We start from the raw sequence: 20841 nt of genomic DNA on the forward strand, positions 1-20841 counted from the left end.
GCCAAGCCCCCATTGGCCCCCCCATAATTCGAACCCTGCCTTTCACTACCACTACAGAAGGTTAACCGTCTGTAGTGTGGTAGTGAAAGGGTTAACCGTCTGTAGTGTGGTAGTGAAAGGTTAACCGTCTGTAGTGTGGTAGTGAAAGGTTAACCGTCTGTAGTGTGGTAGTGAAAGGTTAACAGTCTGTAGTGTGGTAGTGAAAGGGCAGCCATTTCATTGTTCTGAAGTATAGAAGGGCTACAACACGTTTCACCCAATATGAATGTAAAGCCCTCATATTATAGCTGGACGTGTTTCAAGTTCAAGTTGAGTTTTGTTGCATTTGGCAAATATAAAGTTAAAGTACATGTACATTACAGTGAAATGCTTGGTTCTGTACGAGCCTCCAGAGATTGTGCTTTATACAGTAAAAAGTAAAAGAAAAGGCCGAACACTATAGAGAATAGACAATATACAAAACTAAAATGTACAAAATGCAAAAACAAGGTAGTGCAAATCTTTTAGGAATAAATAGATCAAATATGGTGTAATGTTTAAATTGAGTGTGTACTTGTTTCAAAGTAGAGTACGGTGTCAAAACAACGGTTTCACTCGACTCAGACTTACCGACTGCACTGTAGATGGACCCTTATGTGGAGTGAAACTTTTAATTATTATTTCATCACAAACACATGCATTTTCCCGTACACAGCATGTGATGCAATTGCCCCTCGAGTCATATACTAAGGTGAATACAGACATACTGGTACCTGGGTCAAAGATACAAAAGGGACAACAAATAGAATCACTTGTTTACAATAATAATTTATTAGAAATAACTAAATGTTTTACAAGGAACATTTCTCTATTATAAAGTTGATAAATGAGTGCTTTGTTTGAGCAAATCTTTGGCAAAAAGTTTTAGGTGGAAACAGGTTCACTGGCTTGGGGGAAGACGTGACGATGCACATTTCTGGTAGAAACCTAAACTAAATTGTTTTTCAGTTTACAACATTTTAAAAAGTGCAAACATGTGGAGGGGATCTTCAAAAAGGGATACATATTATGCATATTTTCAACAATTCTATATGACTTACTTACGTTTTTGAAAAGAAAATATAATATTTATGCTAGATAATTATTATAGATAATAAACCTTTAGAAACTAGGCGGTAGATTAGTTAACATTAGCAAAGACAACAAAATATCCAAATTTATCACGTTCCATTTTAACTTCAGAACTAAATCAAAACAACATTGTCGTTTTTCTGATTTTGGATTCTAAACTGGATATTAAATGATCGAATGATACACATAGCTCTTTACTGATAAAAGTTCTGTGTTGCTCTTAGGTCTCATCAAGTTCCTTCCCCGTATTAATCCCACCTTCCTGGCAACTTAACCACAGAAGCTTCTTTTGAAAGAACCAGAAAAAGCCCTGATCTCAGTTCTTTGTTCTCGGACATAGCTGACGGTAGAGTTGTATCGTCATGAGCTGGATCTCAGCATCACCACTGGAGATGTCAATTGCTCTCAAAAAGAGGTCCAGGGCATCATGGAGTTTCCCTTCCCCATAGCACTGTTTTCCTCGTTTGACAAGGGATTCATAGCTCCCATCTTCTGCTGCAGAGAGGAGCTTTCTGCTATTGACATCTTTCACTTGATCTGAACCTGTGTTGTTAACTGCGTCAGTTGTAGATTCCTCCAGCTCACCATCTGCCTCCTCTCCTAATTCCATTTCAGAGACCGAAGGCACAGAGTCATTGGAGTGATATGCGCTCTCTTCTTCCTCGTTCTCTGCGTCCCGCATTTCCCCACTGGGCTCCTCTTCACGAAGAGAGACATCGTTCATGTCCTCTGAAACATCATCGTCCATGCCCTCTAAAACCTCATCTTCGACGTCTTCATCAAGGTTCTCAATCATGGACATAACGGGATGTTTGGAGGCCACGGAGGTGTTCCCTCCAAAGCTTTCACTGGCCTTGGGTGGAAGGGATCCAGATCGAACTGATTTTGGAGTGGAAGTCCAAAGTCCAAAGTCCAAAGTGTCATGAAGTTCATTCGCCATCGACTGTGGCCTGTCGTTGTCATCCTCCTCCTCACTATCGTAAATCACAGCTGGTCTCTTCTTTTCTCCGTCGTCCTCAGAGACGTCCTGTTCAGTGACACAGGAGGCACAGGCACTTTGCACACATTCTCCAACACTTTTAACAGAGAGTGCTTCGTCTACATTGAAACTGCCTTCCATCTGTAGCTTCAATAATAACTGATCAGCTGCCTCAACATCACGCAGTACTTCCTCAAAATGGGCACTAAAATCATCAGATCCATGTTCGGTCAGGTCCACTAGCTCAAGTGACGCGTTGAGCTCGTCATCGTGGTTGTGAAAGGAAGGGCTGGGCTTTTCCTTTTTCCGCCTCTTCTCAACAGCTGAGGTAACATAGTCACCCACTACAGAAAACCATGTTTCCATCACCTCTTGTACAGATTCATCAGATTCATCAGCTGCCTCAATATCACTTGGTGCTTCGCTGTTAGGCTTGCCCACTAGATCACTAGATTCAGTTTGGGTCAGGTCCACCAGCTCAAGTGACGTGTTGAGCTCGTCATAGTGGTTGTGAAAGTACGGGCCGGGCTTTTCCTTTTTCTGCCTCTTCTCATTCGACCTCCCTGTGTTGTCTTGAGCGGGTTGTCTCAGCCATGCTGGTTCTGTGCTGGATGCCATGTTATCGGCAAGTTGCATTTGTGACTCCATCTTCATCAGCAGTTGAGCTTCCCAAACCCTTTGCTCAATGTATTGGTGCGACTGCTGATCTTCGGGGTCGTCTTCATGGTTGTTTACATCCATGGAGAACATCAGGTCATGATCGGAGATCCCAAATATTTCCATGGTGTGAAGGTAGGCGATGTGTTCATCTAATTCAGGATCAGTCCGTCTGTGCCTCGAGTGCAGTGACTGGAGGTGTAGCTGTGTTGACGAGGATCGTGTGTCCTGTAGTGTGAAGAGCTCTCTTAGCTCTTGCTTGCTGAAATACCTGAATGGATTCTTCTCGTCTCCAGTGGTCTGCCTAATCAGGGAGTCTTTGAACACCTGCCGCCTGTATATTTTCTCCTCCAGAGTCCCACATGTGATCAGTCTGTATATGACAACATTTTGCGTCTGTCCGATGCGATAAGCCCTGTCGACGGCCTGGGCGTCTGTGGCCGGATTCCAGCTAGGGTCAAAGATCACAACTCTGTCTGCTGCGGTCAGTGTGATGCCGACCCCACCTACTTGGGTAGTCAGGAGGAAGACCGAATACCGCTTGTCCGTCTGGAAACGTGAGATGCGCTTCTCCCTCTCGGCGAGTTGAGTTATTGTGCCGTCAAGCCTCACAGTTTTGAAACCTCTGTTGTTCAGGACACGCTCAAGTATGTCAAGGATCATCCTGAAACGTGCAAAAACAAGCACGCGGTGACCTTCTTCTCTGAGTCTTTCAAGAAGTGCAATGAGAAATACAAGCTTCCCAGACTCTGATATCAGAGTTTCATCAGGTACGTTGGCAATGCTGTTTTTAGCAGGCTCATTCTCATCTTGGAGGTCTGTGTATGCCTTTTGATCAAGGCCTAAGTGGGCGATGGCTCTCTGAGACAAGAGCCTTGGGTGGTCACACAGTTTCTTCAAGACGTCCAGTTCTGCAAGAGGTGACTTGGTGGTCATCAGCAGCTCCTTGATGTGGTCCAATGAAATAAACTGCTGGTAAAAGTCTTCCTGAACTGGGCTTAAGTATGTCCAGACAATTAGGTCATTCTTCCTTGTGAGGTCTGGCATTTCTGCACCAGCACCATTTGAATGATTTGGGGCTTCTTTTTCCTTCTGCACATCTGCTTTTGTCCTCCTGAGGAAGTATGGGTTTATTCTCGCCATCAGGTTCTCGGACAACCTCAATCCCAGAGCTTTCTCTCCTGGAGTTGCATCCTTCTCCCTCGCACGTGTGATGGGGTTCTCGTACTCTGCTTTGAAAGTCTTCGACGTGCCAAGAAGTGCTCCTTGGCAGGCAAAGTCAAAGAGAGCCCACAATTCTTTCAGGTTATTCTGTACAGGAGTGCCTGTGAGAAGAACACGGTTCTTGGAAGGTATGGCGGCGGCACTTTTGGCTGTTTTAGTCGAAGAAGACTTTATCTTGTGCGCCTCATCCAGGATCACATAGTCCCATGTGAATTCCTGTCCATTGTAAGATGCAAGCTGCTGCCCGTTGTTTATCAGCATTTGGTATGTAGTGATGATCACACCACCTCTCTGCTGAATCTTCTCCAAGTTGCCATTTCGCTGCGTTTTGCTGCCATGAAACTCTTTGACCCTTATTCCAGGACTCCATTTGGCAAACTCTTTGGTCCAGTTTTTGATGAGTGAGGTTGGCATGACAAGCAGAGTATGTTTAACAAGGTCAGCATCGTACATGCCAGAGAGGAATGATATCACCTGGATCGTTTTGCCAAGACCCATGTCATGAGCTAGGATGCCCCCTTTACGGCCATCTCTGTACAGGCTGTACAAAAAGGCCACTCCTTCTATCTGGTGATGGTACAAGTTGTCACACAGTTTCTTGTAAATCATGAGGCCACTTTTGTTGACATCAACAAACTCGTCATCCTCACTCTCTGAGTCTTGCTGTGCTTGCTGTGCTTTTTTCATCTGCAAATCTGCGTTTGTCCTCCTGAGGAAGTATGGGTTTATTATCGCCATCAGGTCATTGGACAACTTCAATCCCAGAGCTTTCTCTCCTGGAGTTGCATCCTCCTCCCTCGCACGTGTGATGGGGTTCTCATACTCTGCTTTGAAAGTCTCCGACGTGCCAAGAAGTGCTCCTTGGCAGGCAAAATCAAAGAGAGCCCACAATTTTCTCAGGTTATTCTGTACAGGGGTGCCTGTGAGAAGAACACGGTTATTGGAAGGTATGGCGGCTGCACTTTTTGCTGTTTTAGTCGAAGACTTTATCTTGTGCGCCTCATCCAGGATCACATAGTCCCATGTGAATTCCTGTCCATTGTAAGATGCAAGCTGCTGCCCGTTGTTGATCAGCATTTGGTATGTAGTGATGATCACACCACCTGTCCGCTGAATCTTCTCCAAGTTGCCATTTCGCTGCGTTTGGCTGATGCCATGAAACTCCTCGACCCTTATTCCAGGACTCCATTTGGCAAACTCTTTGGTCCACTTTTTCATGAGTGAGGTTGGCATGACAAGCAGAGTATGTTTAACAAGGTCAGCATCGTACATGCCAGAGAGGAATGATATCACCTGGATCGTTTTGGCAAGACCCATGTCATCAGCTAGGATGCCCCCTTCACGGCCATCTCTGTACAGGCTGTACAAAAAGGCCACTCCTTCTATCTGGTGGTCGTACAGGTTGTCGCACAGTTTCTTGTAAAGCATGAGGCCACTTTTGTTGACGTCAACAAACTCGTCGTCGTCGTCACTCTCCGAGTCTTGCTGTGCTAGAATCTCTTCAAGTTTCTTTATTCCACTTTTCAATTTCTCGTTTGGGAAACTCTCGTGAGCCAGTTTGAAGAGTTCCAGCGCTTTAGAGATGTTTCCTTGTCTGGAAGCATATTTTCCATCCTTGATGTACCTGTAAAAATAAAATAAAAAAAGGACATGTCAGTGACTTATTAAACATCGTATAATGTAACACAAAAGGTTATTAAAAGCACTTTTAACTTAATTTCTTTCAGAGCCAATAATATTATGGAATAGATGACTAATGTTTAGTCGCCTGCTAATGTGACTGAGTAAACAAACGTTCTAGCCACGTCCAGAACTGAGCAGGTTGTGGCTCATGGCTGATGTTATTTGCCACCTTGCCTGGTTGCGTGAATATTAAAGGCAACCAACTTGTGTTCAGCTTTTCTCTGATTGGCCGCGACCCCCCGCCCCCTTTTGCCGGCAGCCGTCCCACGTCCCAAATGAAATCCAAGGAGCAAGCGGCAGCGCGGGCAACCAACTTGTGTACCAACCAACTTGTGTTCAGCTGCGGCAGCAGTGGAGCGCTGCTGACTGATTATGAAATGCGCTGAACTAGAAAGCGTAACGCTATTATGTTTCGCATTTTTAACAACCAACTACCAGATTCACTCATCACTGTACATCACTTCTGAAGTATAAACAAACTATACTGCTGTGACGATTTGTCACTGTACATCACTTCTGAAGTATAAACAAAGCCCATACAATTTTTTAGATGAATGATTGTGGATATAATATAGAAAACACATCATTATGATATTGTCAGATGGCACAAAATACAATGGTGAGTGAGAAATGTATCTCCAGTGATAAAACCCAATTCACGCGTCACTACTGTAACTAGAAACTTGCATTGTAAATGCTTAGAGATTATGTCTTATTGATAATATCAATGCATGAAATAATGCAACAAGCTGTAGATGAACTGATGAACAACAATTTATTGAACTGGAACTTTGAAACACATGAGCACTGGGATTGATATAATTATGTTCTCTTCCACTCCTCTCCTATCTCATCCTGTCCTCTTCTCTCCACACCTCCCCTCTTATGTCCGCTCCTGTCTTCTCTTCCTACTTGTAGTTTTTGAACGATTAGCAGCGGAGCGAAAAAAGCAAGACTTAGGTTGTAATCTCCACACCATGCGAGTAATTGATTTTTCCGGTTCGCACACACATATGTTTAGGGGCAAATGCAAGTAAAATGGTCGCACTGTAGAGCCCTGTGTCATCAAGGCAAGTTTTTTCTTAGAGCCAACTTACCTTTGATACGCTTCCATCTTCACATCAGTATCAAGGGACAACAACCTGCAAAAACAAAGCACCAGTAAGATTATCACAACTACAAGACCTAGTACAATACTATACACAATAAAGACCTAGTACAATACACAATAAAGACTTAGTATACATTATACAGTATACTCACATATTTTTTTTTTATGATCTTTTCCCCCCTTCTTTTTCTGTTTTTCTCCCCTCCCAATGTTAGTCGTTATGCCAATTCCCAATCCCCTTCCTGGTTGTTGTGCACTCTACCCCCTACCGTCGGTCTGGGAGGGCGGAGACTATCACATGCTTCCTCCGACACATGTGTACCCAGCCCACCACTTCTTTTCACCTGGCAGCGCGGACTCTCACTGGGAGAGTGTAACGTGTGGAAGGTCACACTACCTCCCTCCAGATCCTTCCCTCGCTGTGCAGGCGCCCCGACCAAACTGTAGGAGTCGCTGTTTACAACGACCCGGACCCACAACATACTCGCCAATCGAGCGAGTATGACGGCCGGCCAAGCCAGAGGCAACGCTGACAGCCGGATTCGATACCAGTGTCCCTTGCGTTGGTGACGGGCGCTTAGTCCGCTGCACCACCCAGCCGCCCGACTTAGTACAATACTATACACAATAAAGACCTAGTACAATACTGTACACAATAAAGACTTAGTACAATACTATACACAATAATGACCTAGTACAATACTATACACAATAAAGACTTAGTACAATACTATACACAATAAAGACCTAGTACAATACTGTACACAATAAAGACCTAGTACAATACTAATACACCAGTGGTTCTCAAACTTTTTACACCAAGTACTACCTGAGAAGGTAGCTGGCTCTCCAAGTACCACCATAGGGCCGATGTTAAAATACAGTCTATTCAGCTATGCACAGTTCACGCAGGAGGCAAATGTATTCCTAATACCATTATTTATTGTTAACTTTTGTCAGACACAAACAATGTGGTTCACACACACACACATTTTAATACTTTATTTGGTTCCACAAATTATATTACATAAACAGGGAATCAAATGTATCGGGGCCAAGCAGCACTGAACACTTAAGGGTACACATAGCACCTCCTTCTCCACGTGGCTAAGCTGCCAATAATAGCTGAGACAGAGCAATATTTGGCAATTTGTTTGGCTTTTCTTTTAGACATTGCAGCAATTCTCAGACCAGTCATGGTGGATTTGTGTACATGGCCAAGACTTCCGAACACAAGTACACCATATCTACACCTATACCCAAGGTCAGTCATCACACTGAGCAGTGGTTGGTATTTGATATACTTGTCCCGGAAGGCCTGGTCCATGTACAGGTCAAAGGTACAGCCTACTTCTATGACCAGCACCTCTCCGTGGCTGGTGTCAACAAAAACAACGTCCGGTGTATTGGGTATGTTAGCAAAAACATCGTTGGTAAGGCCAAACCACTCTGGTTTCACTCTGGCATGTTTGTACATTGTTGCACTAGATGGTGATATGTTCCGTACCGCATCAGACACAATGTCCACAATACGGTCATGACGAGCGATGTACAGGTGTTTGTATGCATTACATCCGTTTGTTATGTGTGCAATGGATTCTAGGTGTTGTGAATCCTGATGGTTTAAACAGAATGGACTGTGAGTTTGAGGATACCAAGTGGACAGATTGTATTGGGTGGGTAATACCTGCAGTCTTGCTTTGATGGTAAATTTTAAAACATCCTCACCAACAGCGGCGTTCTTATACACTGAGTGTGAGACTGAGTGGTCAGCAAACTCCAAACAAGCTAGTTTGCCCTGTAGTCTGAGTCCACACCAGTGCTGCCTGATCTCAGACTGCTTCATGCTAAGCAGAACCCTTTCACTACCCACTTTCAAAAACACTCTCAAAAAACACCTACGGGAGACTGCAATTCGAAACTTGCCCCTGTAAATGTCCTAACACAACCCCCCCCCCAATGTACAGTAAATTACCAAGTATGTTCTTGTCAATATTCCAATGTACAGTTTTGCTTGTTCAGTTGTACAGTGTCCCCCACCCACCCCTCACCTCCCCCCCCCCCCCCCCCCCACCCAACCACCTCCAGTGTACAGTCCCCCCCCCCCCACCCCACCTACCCAACCTCCTCCAATGTACAGTTTCTACGTCAAATGTATATACTCTCTTTTCTGGACTCTTTTCGTATCACAAACAGTACTGTATTTGCAAATCTGGTATGTCATAAATGTATAGATGTAGCAGTACTGTCTATCTGTATGTCATGTATGTCATATATGTTATGATGAATTGAAAATGGGGGACCCTGATGTAAACAAGACGAAAGTCTTTCTCTGGTCTGCATCCCCTTAACAATTGTATGTATTGAGCTGTACTGTACCCATTCTGCAATCTGTTAATAAAGTTTTCAATCAATCAATCAATCTCCTTGCAGAGTCTCTGTGCAGTTCGACAGTCTCTTCCTGCGGTGTTGTGATGTTGGCCTTCACAACCACACAGGGGTCTGTGATAAGTTCATCAGAGACAGGGACTTCATTCTGTGTGTTGGTGGGTATTGTCCATTTCAGCTGAACTCCAGTCTGGTTACAGAGGTCATTGAGATCTGGCCAGTCAGACCAGACCCCGAAGCCCTTGGCCCGAGAGTCCAGTTTCCCAGAGTCTTTCTTCCTGAAGCCGAGGAAGTTATTCTGGTCTGCGGTGGCCAGGGGGATCTTCCTTCTGCGTAGATCCAGCAGGAGAGAGGCCCTGGCCATTTCTCTGACGGTGACATCATCATTGTTAAGCATGTGGAGCAGGTGGGCTAGCCTGGTGGCGATGTAGGTCCACTCGACATTGGGGACTCCCAGCCCTCCCTCTCCACATGGGAGAAAGATCATGCCCCGTGTGGAGTGTGTCTTGAGGCCTACCCACTTTCTGACCAGCTGAACAGTTCTGTTTGTCATTTCTCTCAGTGCCTTGAGAGGGATGTGTACATTGGCAAAAAGGTGTTGGATTTTAGCCAGAGCCACCTCTCTCACAGCCTGGAACTTCATGATGACGGGGAGGGGGGACAGGTCAATCAGGTGTAGACGATGGAGAAACTCTGTAGTGAGCTCCTCGACCTGCTCCCCCCACTCTCCAGCGATGTTAAACCTGTGGCCAAGGTATGGGTAGGTCTCATTACGGGAATACACCTTGATGGGTTGGCCCATTACAAGAAAGGAGGGGGGCTTGTCGTTCTTGGCCTTATACCAGCGGTTGCCTCCACTGCGGCGCTCATGGAGTACGGCGCACTTGGCTTGCTTCAACTCCAGCCCTGACCACTGGAGGAACTCATCAGTGCGTGCCAGCATGTTAATGATGACATCTTCCTGTCGTGATGACACCTGCACGTCGTCCGCGTATCCCTGAACAGGATTTGGGGATCGGACATGCAGAGGAGCGCACTGGTAAATCCACTTCATCCACTGGTTGAGTGCTAGGATGAAGTTCACGGCACTCCAGGGACAGCCAGTTTTTATTCCCACCTTCAGTGCAATCGGCTCTGTGAGGTGCTGCCCACAGATAACTTGGATAAATGAACCTTGGTATACACTGGATACAATATTCACAAAAGGCTGAGGCAGGTGTATTTCCTCTAATGTTTTTAACATCACCTCATGGGAGAGTGTACCAAATGCGTCTCTAAAGTCCAAAAACACTGTGTAGAATTTGGATGATTCATGTTTGAAATCGTCTATTCCGGTTTTTAAGCAAAACACATGTTCGTTCATTCCCTGTCTGTTGATATAAGCTTTCTGATGGGGGGAGAGAATCCCTGTGTCCACCAGCCAGGGTAAGATGCGGGTGAGTAGGCACTTCATAAAAACTTTATATATAGTGGGCAATAGTGAAATTTCACGCCAAGTGGAAGGATCATCTGGGATATTTTCCTTTTTTGGTATTCTATGGATGAGGGCCCCTTTCCATGAATCAGGCACCTTCTCATTGATCAGGCAGGCATTGAAGATATGTGTGAGTGTCTGTGTTGACGTGGGCCTGGTAGCTCTCAACGTCTCATAGATGACCCCATCAGATCCGCTAGCCTTGTTATTGGGAAGAGAGGTCAGAACTGCATCCACTTCTTCTGTTGTAAAATCATGGGTGTCTGGGAAATAGCCTGGCTCTATTTTATCAATGGAATTGCACCAAGGGGGCGTGGCCAGGGGAGTGACAGCGCTTGGTGCAGTTTGACATTTGGCTTTATAGTAGTTATACACATTGGTTGTATCACTAACAGTGGGGGGGGGTTTCGGGGAAACAGCTATTATTTAAAATGATATTGATTGCCTTTGACTTGCGATGTTGCCAGAGGAATGCCAGCTTGGTCATGGAAACTTTTCTTTTCTGCCGATGTGTCTCTGTCCCAGAGGCGCGCAACGCTGGTTGTATTCTCTCACGGATGAAGCAGAGCTGCGTTTCTATCCAGTGTGTCAGAGAGTCAGGTGTTAGGTTTACTGGGAAATCGGCAGAGAGAGGGAATTTCTTCAGGATTCTAGCGACATACTTTAGAAGCTGGAATCCGTACGGACGCGTGTTTCCTTGCGTCGCGGAGAATATTCCATTCTTAAAAAAAACGCTGATCAGGATAGACACCAGTCTGCCCCACTTCTCTGCGCCTCCGGGAGTAACAGCAAAGTTCGATCTTACCTGGAGCAGTTTTGTGTCCAGTGTCCCCCTGTACGCTCTTTCATGTCTCTGGAAAGTAATCCACTCGCAATCTGTCATTGGTCGCACGTATTGCTCGAAGTCCACACAAACATCTCCAGCCGGTGTTGGGCTCGGGTCGCAGACGTTCAGATGTTGTTTGTAGACTCGCCCGCTGTTCAGGGCTTGTTTAAAGGCCAATCTTAGTGTGGTAACGAGGCACATGCTTATCAAAAGCATCCAGTGCATCTTTATGTCCCGACTGCAATAACGGTGGCAGTTACAACGGGTGTATGTGAGCTTAGATGTTAAAAATCATGAGCGCATTCGTCTCACCACTGACACTTGGCAGCCATGACACACACACACACACACACACACACACACACACAGAGCATGTTGTTGTCCATTGACAACTCACATAAGCAGGGCCGGACTGGGGAAATAATTCAGGCTGGGAAATATAGTGTGAAATATAGCCCCAGTCAGGCCACTTTCTAAGTGGGGGTCCCCCACGCGTCTATGCTTTTACCAAACGGTTCGCGTTTCCACGTTCCCGTTGTGCGCTCTGATTTGCCACTGACCTACGTTAGTACGCCCCCCTCGCTATGAGCGTAGAATAATGGGTGGACACTTTGAAATGCGTACGCCCTGCCTCCAGGAACAGCTTTTTCCGCGTGACTTTATGTGCACTAAAGTTCAAGTTTAAAGTGCTTAGAAATGCCGGTTCATTCATGCTTTGAGGCACGCTTCCTGACAGGATTTTATAATATTGTATTTTATAATATTGTAGCTTGACAATTTTAAGAAACTACGCTCTCTCTCAGCTGAGAGTCAAGAAACGACGCTCTCAGCAGTCACTACGCTCTCAGCTGAGAGTCAAGAAACGACGCTCTCAGCAGTCATCTTATGCAGCATCACTTTTCACATCAAAACAAAAGTAGAACTGTAATGTGGAGTGGACTTAAACATATTTACAATTAGCATTTTATAAAGTAGAACTGTAATGTTTACTTTCTCAGTCAGTGCTAAGTGCAGCATCCCTTTTCACATCAAAACAAAAGTAGAACTGGAATGTGGACTTTCTCATATTATGTCACAGTGTGTGTAAATGTTCCCTGTGGATTATAAGTGCCCCATGTAAAATATTTAAACAACCATTAAGCAGTGTTGGGCAAGTTACTCAGGAAGTATAGGAGTTGCGGAAAGCAGGATGAGAGAGCGTAGATTTCAGTGTGTATCATTTAATCATTTAACATTTAACAAACCAAAACATTGACATCTAACTTCTCTTTAGATATTTACTCAACCTCTAATGTCTAACTATGAATGAAAACTTTATTTAACAGATTGCAGAATGGGTACAATACACTAACAGTACGGCTCAATACACACAATTGTTAACACATTCGGGACGAGCCACGTATTTATACGTGTTTCGAATCCATGCGTTGTGGACAGAATCACGGATAAAGCTGTGGCAAGTTGTTATTGCTTTTATTCCATTTTAATAACCTGTTCAAGGTCGCCGAGCGGCACTGCAGATATTCCCTACTCTATGAATTCGACAATGTGGAATACCGGCCAGATCCTCTTAGGGGCGCTGTCGCGCTACTGCAATGTGCCCTGTGGGCGAACGGATAATTTTTTATTTATTTTTTTCTCAATGGAGATTTTTAGTAGAAGGATACTGGATGTGCATCATGTAGCTTGGATTACGTTTCGGATCGCAGATTTCACCATGTAATAAGGGGATTTATCATCAGCCAATGGACATGATCTACCAGATGGCGATCGATAACGGGGAAATGCTCGGGGGGGGGGATCAGCCCCGACCACGGTAAGATCCCCTTCACGTAAAATTACAGCCCGATCGGACACCGTTCCGATAGCCATCCAGGTGAACGGCCTATGTGGCTAGTTAGACGAACACTGTTATTGGTAATCAATAATAATAAACGACGTCCCCCCCCCCCCCCCCCCCCCCCCCCCCTTTCATGCATACATGCTTTGGGACAGTCCCGATCATATGCAGTTTGAGTTATTTCTGTAGCATCTGTAAAACGGAAATGCCATTGGATATAACGTTAGCAGCCATTAGCCATTTATCTAGCCTTCCAGAAAATATACTAGCCCAAATCCACTATAAAGCTTATATTCCCGGCGCTATAAAATGAGAACCTATTGATGCATTTTGTTTTTCTTTAAGCCATTTTGAAGGGACGGTTTATGAACTCAATTGACAATGAGAATGGACAGATAGCAATACTATAAACTTATAAAGTATAGATTTAGCTCTACAAAAAGCCACACGTTTGTTTACATTCCCCGGTCCTCTTGCCATTAATTACTCACCCCGGCGGTCGCGAAAGTGTTAAGGGGATGCAGACCAGAGAAAGGCATTTGTCTTGTTTACATCAGGGTCCCCCATTTTCAATTCATAGTGACATTTATGACATACACAACATACATGACATTTATGGCATAGGGACATACATGACATACAGGTATTTAGTACTGTTACATTTGTGACATATTGGCAATTCCATGCAAATGTCAACCTCACCATGAAAACATTTAAATAACATGATAACCAAACCAAAAGTACAAAATAGATTTGATCGTAATATTTATGAGAATGCATGTTTTTTCACACTACAGGAGGAGACGCAATGACGTAAAAATTTATTTTTCGATTAACCTAATTGTATGACTTTCTGAATGGCCAGAATGGCAAAAAAAATCAACAGATATTTTTCTAACCTCACCTTTAGTCATGAAGGGCTGTTGTATCAATATGTGAATCAATTATGTACTTTGTGTCTCTCCATTGGCAGGTGAAGCATGCTGTTATAATGCCCCTTTATGAGACAGCGAATGTAACATCCATAACGTTTTCCAGGAAAAGTTGTCATAAAACATGCATCTGGAATGCAATGTCAACCAAACGTCCTAAGCAAAGCTAACTTTTATAAAGATGACATATTAGCAACAATTAGTCATTCTGGTCTTATTTTTTGTATTCTTTACAAGTGTTATGGATGTTACCGTTATGGATGTTACATTGCAAGTGACGGATGTTACATTGCGAATGTGTGTTGTTAAGTCCGATTATGACCCCTTTGTTTGAAGTATAATTTACACATTTTAGTTACACTTATTGAGATAAAGATGAGCCTGCAATAAGAAATGTTTTGACCTTTTGGATTTTGAGATAGGTGACAAAATACACAGCGTTATGGATGTTACGGAAATTGACAAGCTTTTCGGACTCATTGAACACATGATGAAAACTCTTGTGAATATCTTTTTCAAAGAATAACATGTTTACTATCACTTTATAGAAGGGTTTGAGGTACCCAAAAAGCACATTCAGGAAAACCTGGCATTTCCTCTCAAGGAATGATCACAAAAAAGTGCCGTTATGGATGTTACATTTTTGCGTTATGGATGTTACACGTCTGAAATAGACAAAAAACACTATAAAAACTGTGTGTTGTTATGTCCGTGTAAGGGACCAAGCAGCCAGACAAGGAGGACACAGTGGCATATACGATATGCAAATATACAGTACTGTTACCCATAGATCCTGACAGAGTATATTATATATACATATGATGGGGAGGGGACTGTACATTAGGAGGGGGTGGGTGGGTGGGAGAGAAATATACATATGGTTACAATTACATAGCCTTCTGAAATCTAGTCGCCAAATGAATTAATTCATTTAAGTTCATTTTCAGCCCTGCTTATACTAAAATGTACCTCTGCTTTGAATAGCAGTGATCCTCCAACTTCCCCAAGTGATCCTCCATCTTCCAGCACGAGGGTGGGTGGGACGTAGGACGTGTAAAAACGTGTGTCCTTCCTTGAAACGAAGGAAGGATTCCCTTCCTTGAAACGAAGGAAGGATTCAAGGATGAGTCATGTTGGCGTGTCATGTTGAGGACCAACACAGGATGATTCAAATGAATTCATTAAATGTGCTGCCCATGAAATTGGCATTCATAGTAGTGTTGTCAAAAATATCGAAGTATCGATACATATCGATACTGAATATTTAAAACAGCTTCGATACTCATTTCCCGAAGTACCGACTTTCTGCAGTATCGGTACCAGCTGGCGAGTGTTCTACCGCAAGTTGTTGATGCGCTGTTCAGAGCGCTCAGCGCGCTTGCCCCCCCGGCTCCTCCGAGTCCAGCCCTCCCCCTCACAGAGTCACAGAGACTCAGAGAGCCGTCTTCTTCAGTTAGTAAACAAACATTTTAGCTGAAGATGGTAAATGCAGAGCCTCCGCAACTTGTGCTTGTGGATAAAGAAAACAGCAGAAGTGCTGTTTGGAGGTACTTCGGGTTTCAAGTAAACAACAAAGGACAAGCTACAAATGCCCCAATGCTATTTGCAAGCGGTGTTAGAGCAGTGCCAGCGCCGATCTCCATAAAGAAATGAAAGAGGTTTGTGACAGCTGCTCTTTCAACGTCACTGTGACTGAAGCATTAAACCATTAACTCTAGTTTAATACATGATACGTTGTCTACTGATGGCGCATAATATCAACAGCTGATTCGTTGTAACGTTACAGCTACCAGCTAACGTTAGCTACTGCTAGCTCCGTTAGCTTAGCTGGCTACTTTTATAATTACCGCATGGAAACGGAGTAACGTTAACGTTTAAACGTTATGTCGAGGTCATACAATATTACAGTCGACATAAGGTTAACGTTACCCCGTTTCCATCAAGTGTTTAAATAGCAGCAATCTTGTTGAAAATGTAACGTTACAAAAATGCTCCGAGCATAGCCTCTCTCTCTCTCTACTGCTAGCCGTTAGCTCCGTTAGCTTAGCTGGCCACTTTTATAACTACTGCATGGAAACGGAGTAACGTTAACGTTTAAACGTTATGTCGAGGTCATACAATACTACAGTCGACATAAGGTTAACGTTACCCCGTTTCCATCAAGTGTTTAAATAGCAGCAATCTTGTTGAAAATGTAACGTTACTAAAATGCTCCGAGCATAGCCTCCCTCTCCCTCCCTCGTTATCTTTAAATAAAAACGAAACTGTTACTAACTGTAATACAAACAGTTCAGTTTGTCAGTACATGCAACACAGATTACAGTGTTTACATCTGTCTGCTTGAGAAAATACCATGTTCTGCATTTGCAATAAAAATGATTGAAGTGAGATGAACAGTTATTTTTAAATGTGTGATCTAAAGATAAACAAATGGTTTTAAAATTGTTATATTTATCTTCTCTTATAGTACCAGAGAGAAGCTAAATTTGAAGCTAAATTTGTTTTAAAAAAAAAATATATATATATATATATTTTTTTTTTATCGAAATAATATCGAAGTATCGATACTTTTCAAGGTATCGTATCGAAGTCGAAATTCCAGTATCGTGACAACACTAATTCATAGTCCCATGAATACAGAGGTGCTTCACACTACCGACCGACGCAGCTGAGCTGAGAGTGTCGTTTCTTAGAATTGTATATTATAAAATCCTGTCAATACAATATTATAAAATCCTGTCAGGAAGCGTGCCTCAAAGCATGAATGAACCGGCATTTCTAAGCACTTTAAACTTACCAGAACTTTAGCGCACATAAAGTCACGTAGCCCCTTACGTGACTGCGATCTGCAAGCCAGGGGCTTTTCGTATCCGCAGTCACTCTCAGCTATGCCGCCACCAGGCTCATATTAAGTACCAAGCGCTGAATTCTGAGCTGGGGGTGGGTCAAAAATATATCAGATATGAATTTCAAAGATACCCAGCGTACAATATGGGTTTAACAGAGCTTTACGGTGGGGTCTGGAAGCTCGGAGTTGCTAATAAACAGTTTAAATCATTGTTACAAAACGAGTGGTACTCACAGAGCGAACGTTGGCAAGATGGCGTCTTCTGCCGCTATTTGGCTGCCTGATGCGCATGCGCTGTGACACCAACGGCGGAAATGGACGTTCGGTCTGTAAGTACCACTCGTTTTGTAACAATGATTTAAACTGTTTATTAGCAACTCCGAGCTTCCAGACCCCACCCGGCCAATCAGAGCGCAAAACGGGAACACGGGAACACGAACCGTTTGGTAAAAGCATAGACGCGTCCCCTCACCAGGAATTATTTTGTTACAAAGACTTAATTTCCTGCATTCTGGTGCAGGATTTTTTTTTACCCTTTAAATTCCAGTGTTTGTGATGGGCATCACAAATAATTGTAAAAAAATTAAGAAAAAAAGATTTCTTTAAGCCATTTTGAAGGGACGGTTTATGAACTCAATTGACAATGAGAATGGACAGATAGCAATACTATAAACCTATAAAGTGTAGATTTAGCTCTACAAAAAGCCACACGTTTGTTTACATTCCCCGGTCCTCTTGCCATTAATTAGACTCATCCCAGCGGTCGCGAAAGTGTTAAGGGGATGCAGACCAGAGAAAGGCATTTGTCTTGTTTACATCAGGGTCCCCCATTTTCAATTCATAGTGACATTTATGACATACACAACATTTATGGCATAGGGACATACATGACATACAGGTATTTAGTACTGTTACATTTGTGACATATGGGCAATTCCATGCAAATGTCAACCTCACCATGAAAAAATTTAAATAACATGATCATAACCAAACCAATTTCAAATGTATCATCAAGGTCTATATTTTGAAGTACAAAATAGATTTGATCGTAATATTTATGAGAATGCATGTTTTCTCACACTACAGGAGACGCAATGATGTAAAAATTTATTTTTCGATTAACCTAATTGTATGACTTTCTGAATGGCCAGAATGGCAAAAAAAATCAACAGATATTTTTCTAACCTCACCTTTGGTCATGAAGGGCTGTTGTATCAATATGTGAATCAATTATGTACTTTGTGTCTTTCCATTGGCAGGTGAAGCATGCTGTTATAATGCCCCTTTATGAGACAGCGAATGTAACATCCATAACGTTTTCCAGGAAAAGTTGTCATAAAACATGCATCTGGAATGCAATGTCAACCAAACTTCCTAAGCAAAGCTAACTTTTATAAACATGACATATTAGCAACAATTAGTCATTCTGGTCTTATTTTTTGTATTCTTTACAAGTGTTATGGATGTTACCGTTATGGATGTTACATTGCAAGTGACGGATGTTACATTGCGAATGTGTTGTTAAGTCCGATTATGACCCCTTTGTTTGAAGTATAATTTACACATTTTAGTTACACTTATTGAGATAAAGATGAGCCTGCAATAAGAAATGTTTTGACCTTTTGGATTTTGAGATAGGTGACAAAATACACAGCGTTATGGATGTTACGGAAATTGACAAGCTTTTCGGACTCACTGAACAAATGATGAAAACTCTGTAAATATCTTTTTCAAAGAATAACATGTTTACTATCACTTTGTAGGGAAGGGTTTGAGGTACCCAAAAAGCACATTCAGGAAAACCTGGCATTTCCTCTCAAGGAATGAATCACAAAAAAGTGCACACATTTTTGCGTTATGGATGTTACACGTCTGAAATAGACAAAAAACACTATCAAAAATGTGTGTTGTTAAGTCCGATTATGACCCCTTTGTTTGATTTAAATCAGAAGTATTTTATGACTCCTTGTTTGATTAAAATCCAACATATTTCCAGACACAACTTTTTCACACATTATTGGTCTAGGCAGAGCAGTGTCCACGTTAGCCTACTGCTAATCGGCTGCTGTCGGCCATCTCCCCCTCGCGTCTGCTCAGCCTACAGTACATGTGTATTTGTTATTGTTTTGCAGAGTATCGTGACAAGAATCCCACCCAAAAAAAAAAAAAAACCCAAATGAAACCAAACAGAAAGTAAATGAGTATTATTCCAGGGACGACATTTCAAGACAGGCCCCAGGAATGAAGGATGCAGTGACCATAAGCGAAGGAGTCAAGCTGAGGGTTCAGAAACGCCACATGTCCATGTCCCTTATGGAGGCTTACCGCTGCACTTCCAACCAAAGAGGACAAGTCCTGGGTCAGTTTTGATCAGATTCGTGAACACCTCAATCCTCACATGGATAACAGAGGGAGATACCATTTCTCTGAACCAGTCCAGGCAGAGTGAATTGGACTTGATTTTTTATAACTTTCTTTTTCATGGTGAGGTTGACATTTTCATGGAATTGCTCCAAAACTCATTTTCTTATTTAACCGATATTAATATTGATGTTCTCTGTATAGAAAACACTTTTTTATGTTAATCAAATAAAGAGCTATTTTGAAGAAATCCATAATGTACTAGGGGAAAAGGAGAATGAGGTGCAAAGTGGGGGTGAACTGTAACAGCAGCCAGGCAAGAGTGGGCGGCGGAGAGGGCAGCCAGCACTAGGGGAAAAGGAGAATGAGAAGAAAAGTGGGGGTGAACAGCAGCCAGGCAAGAGTGGGTGGCGGAGTGGGCAGCCAGCAGACAGGGGTGGGGGGGGTCCACGGGCAGGAGGCAGGAGTGGGCGGGGGTTGCGGGCAGCAGACAGGGAGAGTGAGGGGGACAGTAGCATGGAGGAAGAAGATAGCAGATCAGAGCCTTGATGTTTTATATTCTTCAGTGGAATGCCCGGAGTCTGACTGCTAATGGACAGGAGTTAAAAAGATTTGTGGATGAATTCATAGTGAAACCTGAGTTAATTTGCATTCAAGAGACGTGGCTGAAACCTTGCCTTGATTTTGTTATTCCAGGATATGCGTGTTTAAGAAAAGACAGAGTTGATAGAGCAGGTGGAGGGTGTGCAACTTTCATTAGAGTAGGGATCCAGTAGTACAGGGCACTGGACATAACATCTAATCTTGAGTGTGTGGCAGTGGAAGTTTGGAGTAATCAGAGCCATAGTCCCATAGCGGTGCTTAATTTATATAATCCTTGTAAACAACTTATTTTGTCTGAATTTGATGAAATTATGGAGAAGGTGATATGTCCAGTTATATGGGTCGGTGATTTTAATGCTCATAATCCATTGTGGGGAAGCAATAGTAAGGACAGTAATGGAGTCGTGGTTGAGGAGATTTTGGATAAGCATGAGTTAGTTATGATAAATGATGATAGACAGACTAGGTTTGATATTTCAAGGAATACTTGTCTTGTAGTCATATAGATTTGTGTTTTGCCTCTTAAATTTTAGCTAGAATTGGAGAGTGGGATGTGCTGGATATTTATACTATGGATAGCGACCATTATCCTATTCTGTGCAGATTTGGTAGGGATCTGATAATAGAAATTGAGGAGAGAGTGCCCAGGTATAATTTCTCGAAAGCTAATTGGGAAGAATTCTTGGAGGCGGCCTGAAAGTTGATAGGAGAGATTGACTCTGAGGGGAGTGTAGACAGGTGGAATGCTTCTCTTAGTGAGATGATTCATAAGGCAGCGCAGGACACAATTCCTATGAAGAAGGAT

At 43.1% G+C, this 20841-nt stretch overlaps 1 protein-coding gene across 1 annotated transcript; it reads right to left on the reverse strand.

Annotated features, from left to right (window-relative positions):
- Nucleotides 1-1426: 1426 nt before the first annotated feature.
- On the reverse strand, nt 1427-5587 carry LOC311226016 (DNA excision repair protein ERCC-6-like; the record flags this gene model as incomplete). Its single annotated transcript, XM_084311397.1, has 2 exons — nt 5357-5587; nt 1427-4537 (listed from the first exon to the last, which is right to left on the reverse strand). The coding sequence occupies exons 1-2, from the start codon at nt 5396-5398 to the stop codon at nt 1427-1429; spliced, it is 3153 nt and encodes a 1050-aa protein (XP_084167523.1). The 5' UTR covers nt 5399-5587.
- Nucleotides 5588-20841: the final 15254 nt, after the last annotated feature.

The sequence above is a fragment of the Notolepis coatsorum genome (assembly GCF_963971535.1).
Source record: "Notolepis coatsorum genome assembly, chromosome: 1".
Taxonomy (NCBI): Eukaryota; Metazoa; Chordata; class Actinopteri; order Aulopiformes; family Paralepididae; genus Notolepis; species Notolepis coatsorum.